Source organism: Hemitrygon akajei, chromosome 5 (assembly GCF_048418815.1).
Source record: "Hemitrygon akajei chromosome 5, sHemAka1.3, whole genome shotgun sequence".
Classification (NCBI taxonomy): Eukaryota; Metazoa; Chordata; class Chondrichthyes; order Myliobatiformes; family Dasyatidae; genus Hemitrygon; species Hemitrygon akajei.
In genome coordinates, this window is record NC_133128.1 from 65872014 (window position 1) to 65895896 (window position 23883).

Here is a 23883-nt window from a genome sequence, read left to right on the forward strand (position 1 = left end):
CTACAGCTGCCTGTGGCAAAGAATTCCACAGATCCACTACTCTCTGGCTAAAGAAATTCCTCCTCATCTCCATTCTAAAAGGACACCCCTCTATTCTGAGGCTGTGTCCCTTGGTCTTAGACTTTCCCACCATAGGAAACATCCTCTCCACATCCACTTTATCGAGGCCTTTCACCTTTCAATAGGTTTCAATTAGGTTACCCCTCACTCTTCTGAATTCCAGCGAATACAGGACCACAGCCATCAAACGTTCTTCATACGACAAGCCCTGTAATCCTGGAGGTATTTTCGTAAACCTCCTTTCAGCCTTCTCCAGTTTCAGCACATCCTTTCTAAGGGGCCCAAAACTGTTCACAATACTCCAAGTGCGGCTTCACCAGTGCTTGACAGAGTCCCAACTTTGCATCTTTGCTTTTATAATCCAGTCCTCTTCAAATGAATGCCAACATCACATTTGCCTTCCTTACCACAGACTCAACCTGCAAATTAACCTTTAAGGGATCCTGCTCTAGGACTCCAAAGTCCCTTTGCACTTTAGATTTTGTATTTTCCCTCCATTTAGAAAAGTCAATCCTTTCGTTTCTTCTACCAAAGTACATAACTTACACTTCCGAACACTGCATTCCATCTGCCTCTTCTTTGCTCATTCTCCTAATTTGTCCAAGTCCTTCTGTAGCCTCTTTATTTTCTCAAAGATACCTTCCCCTGTATGTACTTTCATATCATCTCCTAACTTTGTAACAAAGCCATTAATTCCATTATTCAAATCATTGACAAATCACGTAAAAGGAATTGATCCCAACACAGACCCCTGTAGAGCACTGTTAGTCACCAGCAGCCGACTAGAAATGGTTTCCTTTGTTCCAACCCTTTGCTTCTTGCCAATCAGCAGCTGCTTTATCCATGCTAGAATCTTTCCTGTAATACCATGGGCTTTGTAGCTCGTTAAGCAACCTCATCTTTGGCACCTGTCAAAGGCCTTCTGAAAATCCAAGTACACAACATCAACCAATTTTCCTTTTCCTTGAAAGAATTCCAACAGATTTGTCAGGCAATATTTTCCCTTGAGGAAACCATGCTGACTGTCGTCTATTTTATCATGTGCCTCCAAGTACCCTGAGATCTCATCCTTAATAATCGACTCCAACATCTTCCCTACTACTGAGGTCAGACCAACTGGCCTATAATTTCCTTTCTTCTTCCTCTCTCCCTTCTTGAAGAGTGCAGTGACATTTTTCAAGTTTCCAGTCTTCTCAAACCAGAATCTAGTGTTTCTTGAAAGATCATTGCTAATGCCACCACAATCTCTTCAGGCACCTCTTTCAGTACCTTTGGGTGTACACCACCTGGTCCATGTGACTTATCTATTTTCAGTCTTTTCAGTTTCCCAAGGATCTTCTCCCTAGTAATGGTAGCTTCACACACTTCATGACCCCTGACATATGGAACTTCCACCATACTGTTAGTGTCTTCCACAGTGTGGACTGATGCAAAAAACTTATTCAGTTTGTTCCCCATTACTATCTTTCCAGCATCATTTTCCCGCAGTCCGATATCCATTCTCACCTCTCTTATACACTTTATGTATCTGAAGAAACTTTGATATCCTCCATAATATTATTGGCTGGCTTACTTTTGTATTCCATCTTTACATTCTTAAAGACTTTTGTAGTTGCCTTCTATTGGTTTTTAAAAGCTTCCCAATCCTCTAACTTCCCATTAATTTTTACTGTATTATATGTCTTCTCTTTGGCTTTTATGTTGGTTTTGACTTCCTTTGTTAGCCATGGTTGTGTCATCTCATCTTGCCTTTAGAGTACTTCTTCCTCTTTGGGATCTATATACCCTTTGCCTTCTGAATTGCCTCCAGAAATTCCATCAGTTGCTGCTCTGCCATCATCCCTGCCAGTGTTCTTTGCCAATCAATGTTGGCCAGCTCCTCTCTCATGCCTCTGTAATTCCCATTCTTCCACTGTAATACTGATACATCTGACTTTAGCTTCTCCTCCTCAAATTTCAGGGTGAAGTCGATCATATTATGATCTTTCGCCCCGAAGGGTTCTTTTACCTTAAGCTCTAATCAATTCCAGTTCATTGTGCAACACCCAATCCAGAATAGCTGATTCTTGAGTGGGCTCAACCACGAGCTGCTCTAAAAGCCATCTAGTAAGCATTCCATAAAGTCCCTCTCTTGGAATCCTGCATCAACCTGGTTTTCCTATTCCATCTGCATATTGAAATCCACAATGACTATTGTAACACTGCTATTTTGGCATACGTTTCCCATTGAAACTTGTAGACCACATCCTGTCAACTGTTTGGATGTCCGTATATAACTCCCATTAGGGCCTTTTTACCCGTGCCGTTCCTCAGCTCTATCCACAACGATTCAACACCTTCCGACCCTGTCACCTCTTTCTAATGTAAGTGCTCCTGGATGATTATCATTGAGGCAGTTTACCATGTTCATCTCAGGCACTGATATAATAAAAGCATCCTTGAAGCAGATGGGTATCTCATACTACCGAAGTAAGAGGTTAAGGATCTCAGTGAACACACCAGTCAGTTGATCAGCACAGGTCTTTAGCACTTAGCCAAGTATTGGATCCGTGTGGGCCGGATGCTTTTCATGGGTTCACCCTCCTGAAGGCTGCTCGCACATCAGCCTCAGAGGCTGAAATCACAGGACCATCAGGGACTTTGGGAGTTCGGAATGGTTCCTCCATCTTTTGATGGTCAAAGTCAGCGTAGCAGGCATTGGGCTCGTCTGGGAACAAAGTGCCTGTTGTCACCTATGTTGTTTGATTTTACTTTATAAGAGCTGATAGCTTTCAAGCCCTGCCACAACTGTTGAGCACCCTTTGCTGATTCAAGTTTAGTCCAGGATTGACACTTCACCCATGAGATGGCTTTCTGAAGATCATATGTGGACTTCATGTAACTTTCTTGGTCACCAGACTTGATTGCCTTTGACATGGCCCACAGCAGATTGCAGATTTCATGGTTCATCCAGAGCTTCTGATTGGGGCAGACTCTGAATGATTTTGTGGGAACTCTCTCGTTTACAACTGTTTTAGTAAACTCCATGACAACCATAGTGGATTCTTGTAAATCTATAGATGTGTCCTTGATCATGGTCCAGTCCACAGACTCAGAGCAATCCTGTCGCCACTCCTTTGCCTCTTGAGACCTCCTCTTTGTTGTCCTAATCTCTGGAACTTAGCTCTTTAGTCTCTGCCTGTATGTAGGTAGGAGGACAACCAAGTTAACAGATTTTCCGAAATGTGGTCTGGGCATGAAATGGTAGGCATCCCTTATCTTAGTATAACGGCGGTCTAGTATGTTGGGACCTCTGGTGCTACAGGTTATATGCTGATGGTAATTGGACATGGTTTGCTTCAACAAGCCTGGGTGAAGTCCAGGCATTGAGTTCATGACTTAAATTGTGTCGGGATGGGCTGTTTCTTGCTTGGAGATGGCATCATGCAGTATCTCAACCACTTGATTATTATCAGCCAGTGGTTGTATGTAAAATGCAGTCAGGATTATGGAGGAACCTGTCTAGGTAAATGGAACGGATGGCATTTGACCAAGGATGAGGCAGCATGAGTTCAACAAAAATGCCACATCAAGGCACCATCCAGAGTTCATCAGCTTTACTCAGATGCTGTCTGGAATACAGGAAGTGTGCTATAACAAGAGGCTGGATAAACTTTGGTTGTCTTCTCTGGAGCGGCAGAGGCTGAGGGGAGAATTGATTGAATTTTATAAGTTTCTGAGAGACGTAGAGTAGATAGTAGCTTTTTCTCAGGGTTGAAAAGGGCATGCATTTAAGGTGAGAGGGGGCAAGTTGAAAGGAGATGTTAGGAGCATGTAGAGTGGTGGGTACCTGGAATGTGTTGCATAGGGTGGTGACAGAGGCAGATACATTAGGGACTTTGAAACAACTTTCAGACAGACACATGAGTGTGAGGGAAATGGAAAGATATGAACATTCTGTGGGCAGAAGAGAACAGCAATTTGGCTTCTAACTTAATTGGTTCAGCACAACTTTGTGGGCCGAAGGATCTGTTCTTGTGCTATGCTGGTCGATGTTCTATGTAACATTTGCAAGTAGAACTGAGAGTAAAAAGAGCACAGAACATCCTCTGGGTGATGGACTGAAACGTACATGAGATGTTTGATAGCACCAGTAGGGACCAAGCTGAGTCCAGAAGGATAGAACTATCAGACTTTGTCTGAAGGTGGTGAATAAACTAACACAATGGATAAGCCAACTTTACCCCAACCTTACCCCAATCCACCTGTGGCAGCTGCATCTAATCATGAAAACATTGGTAGAAGTGACTATGGCAGGAGACTCCACTGAGGACACACTCCATTCATCTCTATGGCTTAAAAATTGTGCTAAATGGAGTAAAAGGGAACAGATTTGCAGCTCAAAACTGGACATTAATGTGACCCTATGGACCATATGCAGGAGGTGAATGTACACCATTATAATCTGTAAATTTATGATCTGGAAAATCCCTTACTCTGTCATTACTGTTAAGCTATGAGACCAGTTTTCATTCAGTGATGAGTGCTGCAAAGGGCATGCCTAGAGAAGTGAAAGGCATAATGTATCTAAATAAAAAGAGGTGCCAGCATAGTGAGGCTGAAACTTAGGATGACATACACAGTAAACAGCATAAAACAAGCAGTGATCTCATCTTAAAACAAGCAGTGATCTCATCTTGGAGCTCTGTAGTCGTACCACATCTTATCATGAATGGTGGTGGATAATAAGGCATTTAACAGGTGGAGGAGACTTCAATAATAATTTTATGCTCAATGCTGGCAAGGACGAGCATGTGAGTATGGAAAAAAAAGGCTGAAGCATTCAAAATCATGGTCAGCCAGAAATTCAGAATAGATAATCCAGCCTAGTTTCTGCCTTCGATTCCCATTATCCAATTCAATTCACACCATGTGTTAAGAACGAAACAGCTTAGAGCATTAAGAGACTTGCCAAAGGCTAGGGACAAGATAACATTCCAGCTGTTGCATTGAACACATACACTCCAGAATTAGCTGTGCAAGTATAGTAGAAACAATAGCATTTAAACAACAATGTGGATTGTTGCCCAAGCATGCCCTGTTCACCAAAAAAAGACAAATCCAATCCAGCTAAATAATACCCCGATCATTCATCAGCCATAAGAAAAGTGATTAAAGATTTTGTAGAAAACACAGTCAGATGGCATTTATTCATCAACAAAATGGCCAGTTTGAGTTTTGTCAGGAGCAATTCACAGCACAGCCTTTATCCACGCATGGACCAAAGGGCTGAAATCCAGACAGGACAAGTGTGACTGGCCTTGACTTTAAGACAACAGTTGACCAAGAGCAGCAAGAAGGAACCCTCGTAAAATGGGATTCAAAATGGAAACACTGTAATGGGTGGAGTCATAACATTCACCAAGGAAGGTGGCTGAAGTTATTAGAGGTCAATCATTTCAATCCCAAAACATTTCTGCAGGAACTCCTCAAATCATGGTGCTAGACCCAATTCAACCAGTATAAAATATTTCATCCAAGATCTTCCTTTCATCATAAGGGCAGGACTAGACAACATTTGAGCATGGGCTGATAAGCGGCAAGTAAAATTCACATCATTCAAATGCCTGGTAATGACCACCTCACGGAAGATTATCTTTGGCATTCAATGACAATTCTATCATCAAATCCCTCACAATCAACATGCTGGGATTGTCACTGACCAGATACTCAACTGGACCAAACACATCAATATCATAACTACAACCGCAGGAGGGAAAATGGGGATCCTGTGGCAAGTGACACATCTTCTTACACTACAAGACCTTTCTACTCTCTCAACTCACAAGGTAGAATTATGATGAGAGTATACAGTCGGCCCTCCTTATCCGCAGGGGATTGGTTCCGGGACCCCCCGTGGATACCAAAATTTGCGGATGCTCAAGTCCCTTATTTAACATGTCTCCGTGTGGTGGACATTAGGACCTGGTGGTGCAGCTCTGAATCCGCAGTGTTTCTGTTCACAAAAATAATCACGATCGCAATTGAAAATAAGGTGGAAGTAATAAAGTGATCGGAAAGAGGTGAAACGCCATTGGTCATTGGAAAAGCGTTAGGCTACAGTCGGTCAACAATCGGAACAATTTTAATGGAGAATGTAAAAGGTCCTGCCCCAATGAAAGCTACAATTATTACTAAGCAATGCAATGGTTTGATTATTGAAATAGATACGTTTCTTAAGTGTTTTATATGCATAGAAAGGTAAAATATGTACTATATGCTAAGAAAAACGTTTGACTAACTTACGCTAAATAATACTGGATTTACCTGTTCCAACTTCAAATCCGACTTAAAGATGGACTCAGGAATGGAACTCATTCATAACCCGGGGACTGCTGTACATTTAAGTCATTTCTAGATTACTTATAATACCTAATACAATGTAAATGCTATGTAAATAGTTGTTATACTGTATTGTTTAGGGAATAATGACAAGAAAAAATAGTCTGTACATGCTCAAGCAACGAGTGCTGGAGAGAGAACTTGCGGGTTTTCCCGATCCGTGGTTGGTTGAATCCGCGCTTACGGAATCGGCGGATAAGGAGGGCTGACTGTAGTTGTTTTGCCTAGATGAGTGCAGTTGAGAAGTTTTACATTATCCAGAAGGTTATCAGCCTATCACCCACCTTAAACATTTATCCCTCTTGTACCAGCACAGAGTACTTGCAAAGTTTAGAAACTACAAGGCCACAAGAATTGCAAAGACTACTTTGACAACCCCTTCCCAAATTCAAATGTCTACCACCATGAAGGACAAGGGCAACAGGTGCATGAAAACGTCATCAACTGTTTGTTTCTAACAAAGTTGTAGTTTGTTCGGATATGGAAATATGTTGTTAATACTTCGCCACTGCTGGATCTAAATTGTGGAACTAAATTGCTTAACCAGTATTGTTACGGCTGTTATATCAGCAGAGGGACCTGCAGCAGTTCCAAAATCAAACCTACTACAACTTAGGACAATTGGGGACAGGCATTAAATACTGGCGCTACCTGTGACACTACAATGCTGAGAAATGAAGAAAATAAAACCATTGCTGTAACTTTTCTGGGTAAAAACAGTGACTAATATTTAAATCCATTTCATTGACAGGGGGAGGGGGAAGAAAAGCTTAAGGAGTGTTTTGAGGGCTTCAGACAACTTGAGAGCAGCAGCTATATTATTGACTCCGCTGTGCTTTGCTGCTGATCATGCTGTCATTGCATTCTTTCAATACCAATCAATAGCATTGAATTCTGAAGCACACTATTATATAGGTGTCTGAACTTTGAGAAAGTCTGTCATTCTGTGTCAATCATTCATTTTATAGAAGGAAGGAAGGAAGGCAGTGGTAGGCAATTGGGAAGATTGAGTAAAAATGCTGTTTTACAATAGTATGAAATAGAAGCTCCAATGAAAAGCTTTTTGGGGGAAGAATTAAAAGGACTGATAAATAGACAGATAGATAGAGAGATAAATAAATAAAATTATAGTTCATGGAGACACAAGACAGACTGTAAATGCTGGAAATCTGGAGTGATGCACAAATATCGGAGGAACTCACTCGGTCAGGGAGCACCTGATAGAAGAGGATAGTGGACCATGGAATAAAGGGGAGGTAAGGAGGGGAGCCAGAGGGAGGAATAATGGGCAGAATAAAGGATGGGGGAGGAGTGATGGGGCCAGTGGGATGAGCAAAATCAAAGTGGGTGGAGGAGGGGTTACAGAGGGGTGTGTTTACCAGAAGTTAGAAATATTGCTGTTTTTGCCATCAGTTTGGAGATTACCAAACTTGTGCCCTTCCTCTAATGTGTGTATAGTCTCAAACTGGCAGTAGAGTTAGCAGCGGACAGGCATGTCGGTGTGGGAATGGGAAGGGGAATTGAAATGGGTAGCCACTGGGAGATCCTTGCAACACACACAAAATGCTAAAGGAACTCAGCAGGACAGGCAGTATCTATGCAAAAGAGTACAGTCAATGTTTCAGGCTAGGGTTCAGCAGGATTAGAGAAAAAAAAATGAGGAGTAGATTTAAAAGGTAGGGAGAGGGGAGGGAGAAACACAAGGTGATATGTGAAACTGGAGGGGGACGGGTAAAGAAAAGAGCTGGGAAGTAGATTGTTGAAAGAGGTACAGGGCTAGAGAACGGGGAGTCCGATAGGAGAGGACAGAAGGCCATGAAAGAAAGAAAAGTGGGGAGGAGCACCAGACGGAGACGATGGTTGGGCAAGGAGATAAGGTGAGAGAGGGAAAAGGAGGTACAGAATGGTGGTGGGGGGGGGGTATTATCAGAAGTTTGAGAAATCGATGTTCATGCCATCAGGTTGGAGGCTACCCAGATGTAATATAAGGCATTGTTCCTGCAACCTGAGTGTGGCCTCATTGTGAAAATAGAGGAGGCCATGGATTGACATATTGGAATGTGAATGGTAAGTGGAATTAAGATCATAAGACATTAAAGAAAGACTATAAGAATTAAAATGGGTGGCCACTGGGAGATCCCGCTTCTTCTAGCAGACGGAGCATAGGTGCTCATTGAAGTGGTCTCCCAATCTATGTCAGAACTCACCGATATACAAAAGGCCACACTGTGGGCACCGGATACAGTAGATGACCCTAAAAGGCTCACAGGTGAGGTATCGGCAGACCTGGAAGGACTGTTTGGGGACCTGAATGATAGTGAGGGGGGCAGTTTAGGAGCAGGTGTAGCACTTGTTCCACTTGCAAGGATAAGTACCAGGAGGGAGATCAGTGGGGAGGGATGAATGGACAAGGGAATCATGTAGGGAGTGATCTCTGCGGAAAGCAGAAATTCGGGGTGGGGGGGGGGAAGATAGCTTGTTGGTGGGATCCCTTTGGAGATGGCGGAAGTTACAGAGAATTACATGCTGGGCGCGGAGGCTGGTTGGGTAGTAGGTGGCAGGAGGATCGGGTGAGAGCAGACATGCTTGAAATGGAAGAGATGCTGTTGAGGGCAGTGTTGATGGTGGAAGAAGAGAAGCCCCTTTCTTTGAAGAAGGAGGACACCTCCTTTGTTCTGGAATGAAAAGCCTCATTCCAGAGAGCAGATGCAGCGGAGGTGGAGGAATTGAGAGAAGAGCTTCTCCCATTGGTAGATCCTGGCTGTTTTGGTGCACACAGAAAAGGTGCTCATGTTTCATAGGTCTTTTTGACTTTACATCACAACATATTATAAATAAGATGATGAATTGATCCATCTTTTAAATAAATATATCTCTTTATATTTATTATATACTTCCAGATTGTCATCAAGGAATATTGCTAATGGTGTGTATCCATTACTTACTGGACAAGAAGTGCTGGGATGTGGGTCCAAAATCTCTATGAGCTTCATGCAATTGCTTCAGACGCTCATCTATGGACACCTGAAAAGAATGGAGAGGTGAGTTATTAACATCATTGTTTGGTCAAGTTAGCCACCAAGAGAATCAAGTGTAAAACCACATTTCCTCCTTCTTTTCAAGGAATTAAAATAAGTATGTATGGATATTTCCAACTCCATTTCCTGTTAATCATAATTTTACATCCAATTCTTTTCTCTTTAAAATAAATATTACATAAAATACATAACTAGCAATTAAAGAATTAATTTCTACTTTAATGCCAATCAGGTCTTTTTTCTGTTACTCTTTCACTTATACTGCACAAGAGATGAATATAAATACTTCTTATACAGAATCAATATGAGGACTGTCTGCTTCTGGTTAAAGGGACATATTACTGACCAAAATGACAATTTCATCTCATATCTGTGGTCAGTTCAGCTTTTTAACCTGTGGTTAGGAGAAGTGCAACATCATCTCTCTTTTGGTGCCTTGTCATGCACACCACAAGAAAAATATATGATTTTCCAAAACGTTTCAGCTATGTGTCTAAATGTCATTTTAAAGGAGTGCTTCTTCTTCGTCTTTTTTTTGGCCCTATTCCAATTTCTCCATTTCATCAGGCAATCCTTTACCTTTAAGAATTACAGTAGCACGATGACTCTATTATTAAAATAACAATCTGGAGGACAATTCAGTTATCTGTGTTCCCTCTAGCTAGGTATTTTAAATTCTATTAATTCCATCATCACAACTAAAAGACTATTCTCCTAAATGGAGAGCAAGACGGTTTAAAAAACAGTCTTGCTATAATAAGCTCTAGGGAAGGAAATCTGCTATTCTCAGTGAGTCTGGTATGGCAATTTCAATGCACAGGAACATAAGAAACTGAAGAGAGTAGTTGACTCTGTCAAGTACACCACAGGCACATACGTCTCTACCACTGGTAGTATCTACAGGAAGCACTGCATCAAGAAGACAATATCTAGCAACAAAGAAACCCCCCCCCCCCACCTGGGCAATCAATGAACACGAGGTAAGAAGCCTGAAGTCTCACACCACTAGGTCCAGGGATAACTACCTCCCTTCAACCAGCAAAACCCTATTCACCACAGCTTAGCCACACTCTGACCTATGATTACTTGCACTAAAATGGACTTTCGATTTTGTTTTGTTCTAATTATACTTTCTTTTTGAAATAATGGATGATTTATGCTTAGTTTATGTTTTTCTTGTGAACGCTGCTGATACGATGATATGTAACTGTGATGCTGCTAGAAGTCTATTTTATTGTACCTGTGCATATATGCACTTATATATGAATATGATAATACAGTCACCTTTGACTTTGAATGTGATTGACTTAACTATCCTCCCAATGGCCAAATAAGCCAGTCATCCAGTTAGAGTTAGGCAATAAATGCTGGCTTTGCCTTTGATGCTCATGCCCTATAAAAGAATTAAAGAATTGGTTCTGCATGGTTTTCCAAATTGAGAAAAGCTTTGCTTTAAACGTTATGTCATCTCTGATAAACCTGCACTTCATCAATCTGGGGCTGATCTCAAATCCAGTTACAGAGTGAGAGATGAGTGTACTGACCCAAACTATTTGAATTGCTAATTCTTTTTTGTAAACCATGTTAATACTTACAGTGCCATTGAGCAATGGAGCCTGCAGCTTGAGACAGCAATGTAAAAAATGATTAAATTATTCCAGTTATTCACCAGGTAAAGTACTTAGGAGACTAAATAGAATGGAAGGAAGCTTAACCTGACACATCTGAATAAATGATGAAATTAAAAGACTAGTGAGTGATGTAAATGTATTCAGTTGCCTGCAGTCTCACAAACAGAGTTAGTACATGGTAGAGTTATATAATCAGAACTACAGGAAGAGGGGTGGAAAAGGAGGTAGGTAACAGATCAGTGTTGAAAGCACACTGTGTAATATTAATAACAAGCTTTTTTTCCTCCAGTTCTGCCAAAGGGTTTCAGCCCGAAACATCAACTGTTCTTATTTCCATGGATACAGCCTGGCCTGCTGAGTTCATCCAATATTTTGAGTGTGGGATTTCCAGCATCTGTAGATTTTCTCTTGATTGTAACAAGTTTTAGTATTTCTTTTGCTTACTGCTATTTTAATGAAACTGCAAAACTGCTTACTTTAAATCAGCAATATTAACTATGTGTAGCAAGATGCCTTATCTGGCTTGCTGTTGTAGTGAGTTCATCACCAGAAACAGTGTGGCACTACCACAGCTGACCTTGCGCTGAAAGGCAAAGCGGTGAGATTGGCTCACAAAAGATGATAAGGTGACCAACATAAGGGCACACAATTAACCTGACCGCAACTTCATCAATCCATGTGATGCAGATTCGGTCGCAATGACCAAAAGAGACATTGGAGATCCGAGCCCCACTGTCACACAAGATAAAAGCTTCCACTGCATTACTGACAGGTCAGACGCTCAAAAGAGGGCACCTTTGAAGTGAAGGGTGCAATCAGCTGCAGAGTTGTGCTTTGCTGACAGGACCATGACTGCTTTATCATCAAGTGAATGATCACATTCGGTTTAAGGTGAAATGAAAACAAAGCCTGGCAGGAATAGCACCAAGCATCCCAGAAAATCACGCCATGACCAGAACTGAGCGACACCATGGCTACGAGAACCTTTTGCAAGAGAACCTGATGCAGTCACCCCTGAGGATTCAAGACACAGTGAGATGCTCTTTGTGAAAAAAAATGAGCCCATGCTCCTGATGAAGTCACAGGTCTGATATTCAGGAATAGATCCTGAACCAAGCTGCCAGCCTGAATCAATCTGCAAGGCTTTAAGGGACAGATTATTGACGAATAACATTAGCACATCAAAACATGATTATTCTCTGGCTCCGTGCAATTCATTATCTACAGTCAGTGATGAGTTTCACACTTGAGGAATGGCATCTTTTTCTATATAATGGAGGGCTCGGTCCTTTGAAAGCATCCAGAGCTCTTCCACAGCAGTCCGCATTGGGAAGGTGAAGAAATTCTGAAAACATGCATCCATGACCACACAATGCCCAGAAAATAGAGGTATGTTACTTATGTCACCCATAGATGTTAGACACTAAAATATCTAAGTGACCTCGATAGTCTCACAGGTTTGGTTGCTCTGATACTGAGCTATAATGCTTGGTTGAGTAAGTGGCAAATGTCAGCAACTAGCTTGATGGAAAAGAAAAACTTCCTCTGAAGTTGAGTTTTTTTTAAACACTCATATCATGTTTCTGCCATCCTTTTCTATTCCCTTTTTACAGAACTGCTGCCTGTGCTTGATGTCAAATCCTGAATAACCACAAAACACTCTCCAGTAGTCCATCAGTTTGTGGCAAAACCCTACCTTCATGGAATCAATTCAATTTTTACAGTAGATTTCCCAAATGTTAAAGTAATGACCTAGATTTTGAAAACAGCTGCAAACTGTAGAGGTTTTCCTCTGCAGCCATCAGCAGTTTAAAGATTTTTGAACACGCAAACAAAAATGCTTAAGTCCCAGATATATATGCATTTAGCTGTTGGTCAGTATTTTATCGATTGAACTCCTCCTGGAATTCAATGAACTAGAGGTGGTAGAGATAACCCACTTATAGTCAGGAATTGCACAGACCTGTACCAGGTTGGAAACTGCACGGCAGTGCTCCCTGTGCAATTTGATGCGGGGAAATAACAGTAAGCAATCAAGTAAAGCATTTGTTAAATTAGATTTTCTGAGTTTTTTAATGTTTTAAGTACTTTAAAAAATTAAAGCTTGGTTTTCATGACATGACAACATTTGGAAAAAATTTGTTAGATTTTGATTCTTTCAAGAACATTTGACAGTTTTTAATGTTGAGTACAACACAAGTAGAGTGGTACTGTAGTTGCATTTCTCGACAAGTTTCTATAGACATGAATCAAGACATTCAGGGTCACATGTTTGAGATCCACCATAGCAGCTCGGCAAGTTGAATCCATGAATGTAAAAAATCAAAAATTAAAGAATCAACCTTGGTAATAATAACCATGTAACTAATGATTATTTGATGAACACAACATCTGCATTAGTCATGTTCTTAAGGGAAGTACAGTATCATCCTTTCTTGGTTTGGCCAGTGTGTAACTTGAGACCCTTAACTATCCCTTTGATACAGGCAATTAGGTTTAGATTAAGTGCAAACCTTGACAATGACATACAGACATGAAGACTGCGGATTCTGACTTTGTCAGGACATGTAACTTCATTTACAAATGGCGTTAGGTTCACTTTATTTTTTGCAGCTGGGGCCTGCACATAATTCCATTACATTTCAAAATGCCATTTCATTGTGTACGTCCTCACTCTTAGATTCATGCTGACTTGGTGCTGTATACCACATACGGCAAATTCATATTTCACTTTACTATGTATGCTCAGACACAATGACTTTCGGGTGACAGTGAACATAAAGGCAATCAATCACTTCCAAGCACAAATTGAGATAGGATGTCCTCTTGCAAGCACAGGATACACAGATTAAAAATTTTAATCAAGCCTATGTGCATTGGTGATATCATCCAGGACAGGCTAAAAAATATCAGCACCATTTCAGCTCTAACACTTGGACACATAAAAACTGGATGTGCAATATTGCCCTGCTACAGAGGTCATTGTGGTATCAATTTTAGGCACAGTATTGTGACTTTATACCTCAAGCATCAGGTGATTTGATAAAGCTAAAGTGAAACTTGATCACAATAATAAAAATAAGACTATTATTAGGTCTGAACAATCCTGTTGGGTTGGTATTTTCGAACATGAATTGTTGCCATTTAAGATGTTATTGGTATCTCCCAAACTTTTATCTGTCTATTGATTTACTCTGAATCGCTCCAGCATGAAATATTCTACCTTTTTAACAAATGCCATGCTCCTCGGAAGTTTACATTGACCACAATTAGATTGCAACAAGCGCACAAAAGTATATCTTCAGCATAAACATTGATTCCAAATAAGAATCCTTTTAATATCTCAAACAAGACTTCAGATCCTTTGCAAATACTTTTTTTCCTTATTTACACCCAGCACCTAGGCAGCAAAGAGCTTTTCCATATGGATCAATATTATTTGATTTTTTTCTCTTTTTAACAAAACATGATCAAATTGGTGTCCAGTTTCTATACAGAGATAATTAGAGTGTTAACTTACAAATAGACTATGACTGATGGGGTATTCCTGATCTATTTGTTATGAAGAGTTATTTTTCTTGCTCTGAAGAAGGTCAAAGGTAGTTTTGAAAAAAAATTATAGCTGAAAGCGAAACTGAAAATTGCCATATCAAAAGACTGAAATTGAAAAAGTATTCTCTTATTTTATTGTTAAATATCAATTGCGTTATATACTGAATGGTCTCTTCCTTTGCAAAATTCTCACACAACATTTTTTTCTTGTTTGCAAAAGGAGCTTCTGAGAAATACTCCAAGAAACTGATGGATGAGCTTCATAATTTCTTCTCTTCATGCAGATCCCTCCCGGCTTCTTGACTGAATCACACCATTTACCCATGTTGACTCTGTGGAGAAGTTTTCATGGAAGGAGAAAGCTCCATACAATTTGACCAGCTTCGTTCATTATGGATTGCTTCATTGTTCTGTCTGACCATTCACAGGTACACACCAAATGTGGCTGCTTATGCTGTGATGTAGGGCTCAGGGGGCTCCACACTGGCTGGAACGGCAAATGCGAATCATTGCTGGCAACTGACCGAACCTGCTCTGTGAAGTCTCTCTGATCAGTGCCCGATGGATGTGATGGAAAATGCTCTTCCCCACCGTCCCCAACCTCCCTCAGTGTTTCATGCAGAAGCTCAACATTTAGAGACAACTGTTGAACTTGTTACCACAGAGGAGTTACTGGGCTCAGAGGAAGTGTGCAATACCCAATTCATTTACACATCTCTGTGTTCAGTGGTTGCACTGCATGGCTCAGGCTGTACAACACTGGCCTTCATGAGCAGCCTATCCCCACCATCCTACAGGAAAATGTTAAACACAAGAGATTCTGCAGATGCTAGAAATTTTGTTCAACGCTTTTGCTCTGTCCACTGCAACAGCCAGGATCTTCCTATGGAAACCCGTTTCAATCTGACCTTCTCATCCCATACTGACGTGTCTGTACGTAGCCTCCCCGATTGCCATGATGAGGACAAATGCAGTTAGGGGAAGTAAAACCTCACATTCCATCTGGGTAGCCTCTAAACTGAAGCCATGAACACTGATTTCTCTAACTTCTGATAACCACTTCCCTCTATTCCCCAACTAACACTCCCTCAGATTCTCCTGTTTCAAGCAAAACAAGCAAAGTTCATCCAATTTTTCAGTCACAGAAACATCTTTGTACATCAATTTTGTAACTTTTCCAGTTCACTCACCCCTCTCTTTAACCTGGTACCAGAAGGATATGCAATCTTCAAGGTGTGGCTCAATTGGCACAGTATATTGTCAACATAACATCCCTGCTTGAGTTTTCTTTGCCTCAGCTAATAAAACATTCCAAAAGCCTCTTTAACCACCTTCTTATCTTGTCCTGTGACCTCTGAGGATCAGGACAACAATTCCTTGGATTCAGCATTCCTACACACCAATCAACACACACACTTATGGCACACTTCAACTTCCAACACTCAGCTCATGGAATGACCAACTTCTGTGGAATCCAGGGTCAGGCTAAGGAAACTAGCTTCCATTTCGAATTTACAATGTCAGCTTGGGAGAAAGATATTTTACATGCTACTGCAAGTATTTCTAAGGTTGCTGCACAGTACAGAGAACTAATATTTTGACTAATAGAGCAAGTCTTTGACAGTAGAAAGAGCAACAGTCCTGCGACTAATAATGGATGGCTTTACTGTCACATATTAACTCCATTCAGCTAATGAGCTGTTCTCCTAAATTCAACTCCAAAGTCAAAGATTCTCATTTTATCACCAACAGATGGAAGCTAGTCAACATATTTTCCCCAAAGATTTATTAATTACATACAATAAATTCAGATGCTAAGGATTAAATGGCAGTCTATCAATTTACAACTGCTTTTGATTATACTTCCTGCTGCTACTTGCAGTTCAATTTAAATGCTTTTGATGAATCTAACTGTCCAGACAAAAGCTGATTTCACCAACACAGAGGATTAATAGGATGCAAATTTACAGCGGGATTTTACTGATTTGCCTGAAACAGGTTGCATTGGTAATGTGTTTTAAGCAGAGCCTTTAAATTGGTTTCTACAATAATGGAAGTAGTTTATGGTAGTTGTCCAATTTGGCAAATGTTCACTATAAGTATGGCTGGGGAAAAATGTTTGGGACTATACTTCAAGGAAGCAGATAACAATAAAATCACAGAGTCAAAAGAAGTGACTATGTGACAAACAAAGTGTTTGGATGTTGCTGAAGCAGAGACACTGTTCTATGTGTGAGTTGAAAGAGAGTTTCCCTTTTAACACTCCAGATAAAAATGCAGCATCCAATGGCCTGAACCACAAAAGAATGGGAAAATAGCATACCTCAAAAAAGTTACCATGGCAATAGTACTCAACATTATCCAAGCATTCACATTGTTAACCTGTTACACACCTACCAGTGGCCGTGCACAGCACACAGCATACTTTCAGCTCTTTAATTACTTTGCATTCATGCCTATCAAGCAGCAACTTGTAAATGAAACCTTTGCAACACTGACACTCTGAAAGGACCTCACAAAGGAACTCATTGTAGCATAACTTAAATGCATGATTCACAAGTAGATTTCCTTTTCTCTCCCCATTCCCTAGATCTGGGTATAACTAGAAACAAATTGTTATCAACATCACCTGGCAAATCGCTGGACTTTTTTCAAAATGTATGAACCTTTGCCTGTAAAATGGGGCCAAAAATCATACTTGCTTCTTCCTGGTCATTCATGGTTTGTACTGCTCTGTGTTGATCTGTGCTATGAGATGGTTTAATTGGCTTTTACCCATAATCTCGAATAAGGATGCTCCTATATCTATAAATTTGCTGATGATACAACCATTGTTCATAGAACCTCAGGTGGTGACGAGAGGGTGTACAGGAGTGAGATATGCCAACTAGTGGAGTGGTGTCACAGCAACAAACTGACACTCAACATCAGTAAGACAAAAGGGCTGATTGTGGACTTCCGGAAGGGTAAGACAAAGGAAAACATACCAATCCTCATAGAGGGATCAGAAGTGGAGACAGTGAGCAATTTCAAGTTCTTGGGTGTCAAGATCTCTGAGGACCTAACCTGGTCCCAACATATCGATGCAGTTATAAAGAAGGCAAGACAGTGGCTATTTAAGAGTGTGAAGAGATTTGGTATGTTAACATATACATGCAAAAACTTCTATGGATGTACCATGGAGAGCATTCTGAAAGTCTGCATCACCATCTGGTATGGGGGGGGGGGGGGGGAGAGAGGGAGGGGCTTCTGCACAGGACCGAACAAAGCTTCAGAGGGTTGCAAATTTAGTCAGCTCCATCTTGGGTACCAGCCTACAAAGAACCCAGGACATCTTCAAGGAGCGGTGTCTCAGAAAGGCAGTTTCCATTATTAAGGAACTTCAGCACCCAGGACATGCCCTTTTCTCACTGTTACCATCAGGTAGGAGGTACAGAAGCCTGAAGCAATTCAGGAACAGCTTCTTCCCCTCTGCCATCCAATTCCTAAAGGGACACTGAATCCATGAACACTACCTCACTTTCTTAATATATATTATTTGTGTTTTTAGCATGATTTTTAATCTATTCAATATACATATACATAATTGATTTATTTATTTATTATTTTAATTTCTTTTCTTCTTTATTATGTATTGCATTGAACTGCTGCTGCTAAGTTAACAAATTTCACAACACATGCCAGTGATGCCATCATGGACATTTACACTACACGCTGCATCCGCAAAGTAAACAGCATTATGAAGGACCCCATGCACCCCTCACACAAACGCTTCTCCCTCCTGCCGTCTGGGAAAAGGCTCCAAAGCACTCGGGCTCTCACAACCAGACTATGTAACAGTTTCTTCCCCCAAGCTAACAGACTCCTCAATACCCAGAGCCTGGACTGACACCTTGCCATATTGTCCTGTTTATTATTTATTGTAATGCCTGCACTGTTTTTGTGCACTTGTCCTATGTAGGTCTGTAGTCTAGTGTAGCTTTCTCTGTGTTGTTTTTTTTTTAAGTAATTCAGTGTAGTTTTTGTACTGTGTCATGTAACACCATGGTCCTGAAAAATATTGTCTCATTTTTACTATGTACTGTACCAGCAGTTATGGTCAAAATGACAATAAAAGTGACTTGACTTGACTTGATTTGATAATAAACCTGATTCTGATATCTCAAGTCTCCATATTTGTGTTTTCTACAAGGAAATTGCTGGATGTTTGTATTTGGTAGTTTAACATTATTTAATTATCTTGCCAAGTAGAGTGCTGTGTTTTTACTTCAGTTCTCCTGTAATGTTGCAAAATGTGCGGGAATAATTTGACTTGGGGTTATAGAGTTAAGTGAATAAAATCAGTTTAGCTTTTCATCACTGGTGTTCAATTACATCAATATAAATGAAAACTTGGGGAAACAATTAATGGGTGACAGAATACATAGAAACTATAATAGTCCTTGGACAAAATTACCCCATGCATGTTCAACAGCTTTATTTTAAATGATCAACAATTTGAATGATTGAAAACACAATTCACAATTAAATTTCACTTGCTTCTCTCAATTGTTCAATCCAAACGTGTGTTATTGAATTCAGTTAGAACTGCATTAAGTAAAATGGGCGACAGAAGGTGTTATACACGAGTTAAGAAAAATTTATTTCACATTGGGCACATAGATTAACTTCATTCCATTAAAAGAGTCTAAACCCACAGCATTTTCGCAATTACATTGTAGCATAAAATATGTATTGTCACTGCATTAGTTCTGGCCAAAATGTACTCTGTAATTCATTTCTGGCTTCGAGAAGCATCTGATTAAATAACAAGCTCAGTCCTGCTCATCTAATTCATTGTGTCTACCAAAAAGGAATGACGACAATTACACAAATTCATAACTTTGGTATTTATCTGACCAACTGAAAAATATTATTCACTGGCATGTAGAGAAACATTGATTAATATAATCAAGTGTCAGAAACACTCACATGGTCAGACAACATCTGGAAGGAATGGGGGAAAGAGCCAACTAATAGATTAGAATTATTTATAAAAGGACACCCTTTATAAGAGCCAGAGAAGATGTAAGAAGAATAAAATTCCTTGTATGTGTCTGATGGAGTGACTTGCTTTCTTTATATCCTGTATTTACTCCACAGCATTGTCCTGTTTTTTTATTTTGATGCTTTTTCTTCTCTTCAACTTCTGCCATTCACACTTCAGAGCTGCAGCCAATGAAGCTCCAATGAATACATATAATTTTGCAAGGACTCAGAGAAACCAATCTAAGTTTACTTTTCAGATTTTAATTTCAGTGAACTTTTTTGCTTTTCAAGATAACTACTGTTGTATAAGATTCTTATATCTTTCTGTAAAACTTTACAATCTAATACTGAAAAGATCAGCTAGGGTTCGGTCAGAATATCTACAGCACAAAAGGAATTCGTTCACCCTTTTTTATTGACATTGTACTCTGAAACAGTTATTCATTTAGTTTGAGCACTTCTTATTTAACTTTTTATAAGAAAGCTGCTATGAAATCTATTATTTCCTCAATGACCTTTTAAAGATTTCCATCTGCTAACAACAGCAAGGAGAAATTAAAAAGTTCATCTCGCCCTCCTCACTGTAAACCTGACATGGAGAAAACATTGATGGGAATAGTTTTTCCCTCTTTAACTTCTCAAAACACATCAGCACTATAAACAGTTCAATCATATCTCCTCTTAATCTTTTCAACTCCAACAAACAAAGTTCTTTTTAATTTAGCCTATTCAAAACCCATAGTACCAGGTTTATTGAACACAGCTGGAATTACAGGCTGTATGCTCAGAGAATCAAGGTTGTGCCAGGACTGGACGACCTGAGTTATGAGGAAACATTGAATCAGTTAGGAATTTATTCCTTGGAATGTAAAAGGTTGAGAGGAGATTTAACAAAGGAATACAAAATTATGAGGGGAAAATACAAGCAGGCTTTTTTCACTGAGGTTGACTGGGATAACAATTGGAGGTCAGGGGGTTAAGGATAAAAGGTGAAAAGTTTAAGGGGAGCGTGAGGGGCAACTTCTTCACTCATAGAGTGATGAGAGTGTGGAATGAGCCGCCAGCAGAAATGGTGCATGCAAGCTCAATTTCAACATTTAAGAGAAGTTTGGAAAGGTACGTGAATGGTAGGGGTATGGAGGGCTATGATCCCAAAGCAGGTCGATGGGACAAGGCAATTTAAATGGTTTGGCATGGACTAGATGGGCCAAAGGGTCTATTTCTGTGATGTATTTGTTCTATGACTCGAGGGAGAAAAACGTTCTTTGCCACACAGCTCCATCACACGATGCCATAGCAAATTCATAGTCATATCTTTTTTTTTTACACAAAACCAAAATTTGTCAGTGTAAATGATTTGTTGAATAGCAGTGCTTTGGATTTCTCAGCAAAAACAAGATAGGTTGGTTTCATAAAAACATAAGAACATAAGAGATAGGAGCAGGAGTAGGCCAATCGGCCCCTCAAGCCTGCTCCGCCATTCAACAAGATCATGGCTGATCCAATCTTAACGCTAGTTCTCACCGAATCCCACAAGGCAACAGTGCCAACCAACAGGGCACCATGCCGCCCATTTTATTTTATTATTCATCCCGTCCAAACCCATGTGATCACCCGGGGGAAAAAACCGAGTTGCCAATTGAGGAGAAAAAATCTGGAAAATTCCTCTCCGACCCATCCAGGCTATCGAAAACTGGTCCAGGAGATCACATGGCTGATCTAAACCTAGCCTCATGTCCACTTACCTGCTCGCTCACCGTATCCCCTAATGCCATTTTTATCCAGGAAAATGTCTATCTCCGTTTTGAATTTATTGAGTGTAGTAGCTTCCACAGCTCTCTGGGGCAGTAAATTCCACAGCCCCACTACCCTCTGAGTGAAGAAATTTCTCCACATCTCAGTCCTGGAACGGCATCCCCTTATTTTAAGATTATGCCCCCTAGTCCTAGTTTCACCCATCATTGGGAACATTCTCCCCGCATCCACCCGATCAAGCCCCTTCACAATCTTATATGTTTCAATAAGATCGCCTCTCATTCTTCGGAACTCCAATGAGTAGAGTCCGAATCTACTCAACCTCTCATCATACATCAACCCACCCATCCCCGGAATTAACCTAGTGAACCTTCTCTGCACTGCCTCGAGAGCCAGTATGTCCTTTCTTAAATATGGACACCAGAACTGCACGCAGTACTCCAGGTGTGGTCTCACCAATATCCGGTACAACTGCAGTAAGACCTCCCTGTTCTTATACTCCATCCCCCCGAGCAATAAAAGCCAGCATTCCATTGGCCTTCTTGACCACCTGCTGCACTTGCATACTAACTTTTTGTGTTTCCTGCACCAGGACCCCCAGATCCCTTTGCACAGAAGCACTTTTCAGTTTCTCTCCATTTAGATAATAACTTGCTCTATTATTTTTTCTGCCAAAATGCAAGACCTCACACTTGTCAGTATTATATTTCATCTGCCAAATGTCTGCCCAATCACTCAGCCTATCTATGTCCCCCTGCAGGGTTTCAATGTCCTCCGCACTCATTACACTCCCTCCCATCTTTGTGTCATCAGCAAACTTCGATACGTTGCACTTAGTCCCTTTCTCCAAATCATTAATATAGATTGTAAAGAGTTGGGGTCCCAACACCGACCCCTGCGGAACACCACTAGTCACCAACTGCCAGTCTGAGAATAAACCATTTATCCCAACTCTGTTTTCTGTTAGAAAGCCAATCCTCCACCCATGCCAGAATATTATCCCCAATCCCATGATTTTTTATTTTAAGTAATAATCTTTGGTGTGGCACCTTGTCAAATGCCTTTTGGAAGTCCAAATACACCACATCCACTGGTTCCCCTTTATCTACCCTATATGTTATGTCCTCAAAGAACTCCAACGAATTTGTCAAACATGACTTCCCTTTTGTAAAGCCATGCTGACTTTGTCCTATTAGGCTATGTTTATCCAAATGCCCTGTTACTGTTTCTTTAATTATCGATTCCAACATTTTGCCAACCACAGATGTTAGGCTAACTGGCCTATAATTCCCAGCCTTCTGTCTATTGCCCTTTTTAAATAAAGGAGTTACATTAGCATTTTTCCAATCTGCCGGGACCATTGCCGAGTCCAGCGAGTTTTGAAAAATTATCACTAATGCATCCACAATCCCGACCGCCACTTCCCTTAAGACCCTAGGATGCAAGCCATCCGGTCCAGGGGATTTATCCACCTTCAGTCCCATTAATTTATCAAGTACCATTTCCTTGGTGATTTGAATCGTAGTTAGCTTCTCTCTCCCTAGAGCCCCCTGTTTATCCAGTGTTGGGATATTCTGAGTGTCCTCTACTGTAAAAACTGATACAAAATATTTGTTCAGCGTTTCCGCCATCTCCATGTCCCCTACCATTAATTTCCCGGTCTCATCTTCTAGGGGACCAACATTTACTTTAGCCACCCTTTTTCTTTTTATGTAACTATAAAAACTCTTATTATCTGCTTTTATGTTTTTCGCCAATTTACTTTCATAATCTATCTTCCCCTTCTTAATCAATCTTTTTGTTATTTGCTGCTGATCTTTAAAAGCTTCTCAATCTTCAATCTTCCCACTAGATTTAGCTACCTTATACAACTTTCTTTTTAGTCGTATACATTGCTTTATTTCTTTACTTAGCCACGGATAACTATTTTTTCTTTTACACCCTTTTTTCTTCAGTGGAATATATTTTTCTTGATAGTTGTAAAATAACTCCTTAAATATACACCACTGATCAAGTACCGATCTACCCTTTAATCTATTTTCCCAATCCATCTTAAGCAATTCCGCTCTCATACCATGATAGTCTCCTTTATTTAAGCTCAGTACGCTTGTTTGAGATCCAACCCTCTCATCCTCTAATTGCATATGGAATTTGACCATGTTATGGTCACTCATTCCAAGGGGATCCTCTACTAGGACATTTTTTATTAGTCCTGTCTCATTACACAGGACCAGATCTAAGACTGCTTGCCCCCTTGTCTGCTCAGTTACGTATTGTTCAAGGAACCCATCCCGAATACACTCAATAAACTCTTCTTCAAGGCTGCCGTGTCCGACTTGATTAGTCCAGTCAATATGAAAGTTAAAATCCCCCATAATTATAGCTGTTCCCTTATTACAAGCCCCAACTATTTCCTGATTTATGCTCCGACCAACTGA

The 23883-nt window shown here is 40.4% G+C and overlaps 1 protein-coding gene across 10 annotated transcripts in view; it reads right to left on the minus strand.

The window, feature by feature from the left end:
* Window positions 1-23883, minus strand: part of dmd (dystrophin) — a 1932045-nt gene that overhangs the window by 149720 nt on the left and 1758442 nt on the right. For all 10 annotated transcript variants that reach the window (XM_073045659.1, XM_073045653.1, XM_073045656.1 and 7 more), the window contains one exon: window positions 9387-9465. In XM_073045659.1, the coding sequence (XP_072901760.1) occupies window positions 9387-9465 (79 nt within the window). The remainder of the gene's footprint in view (window positions 1-9386; window positions 9466-23883) is intronic.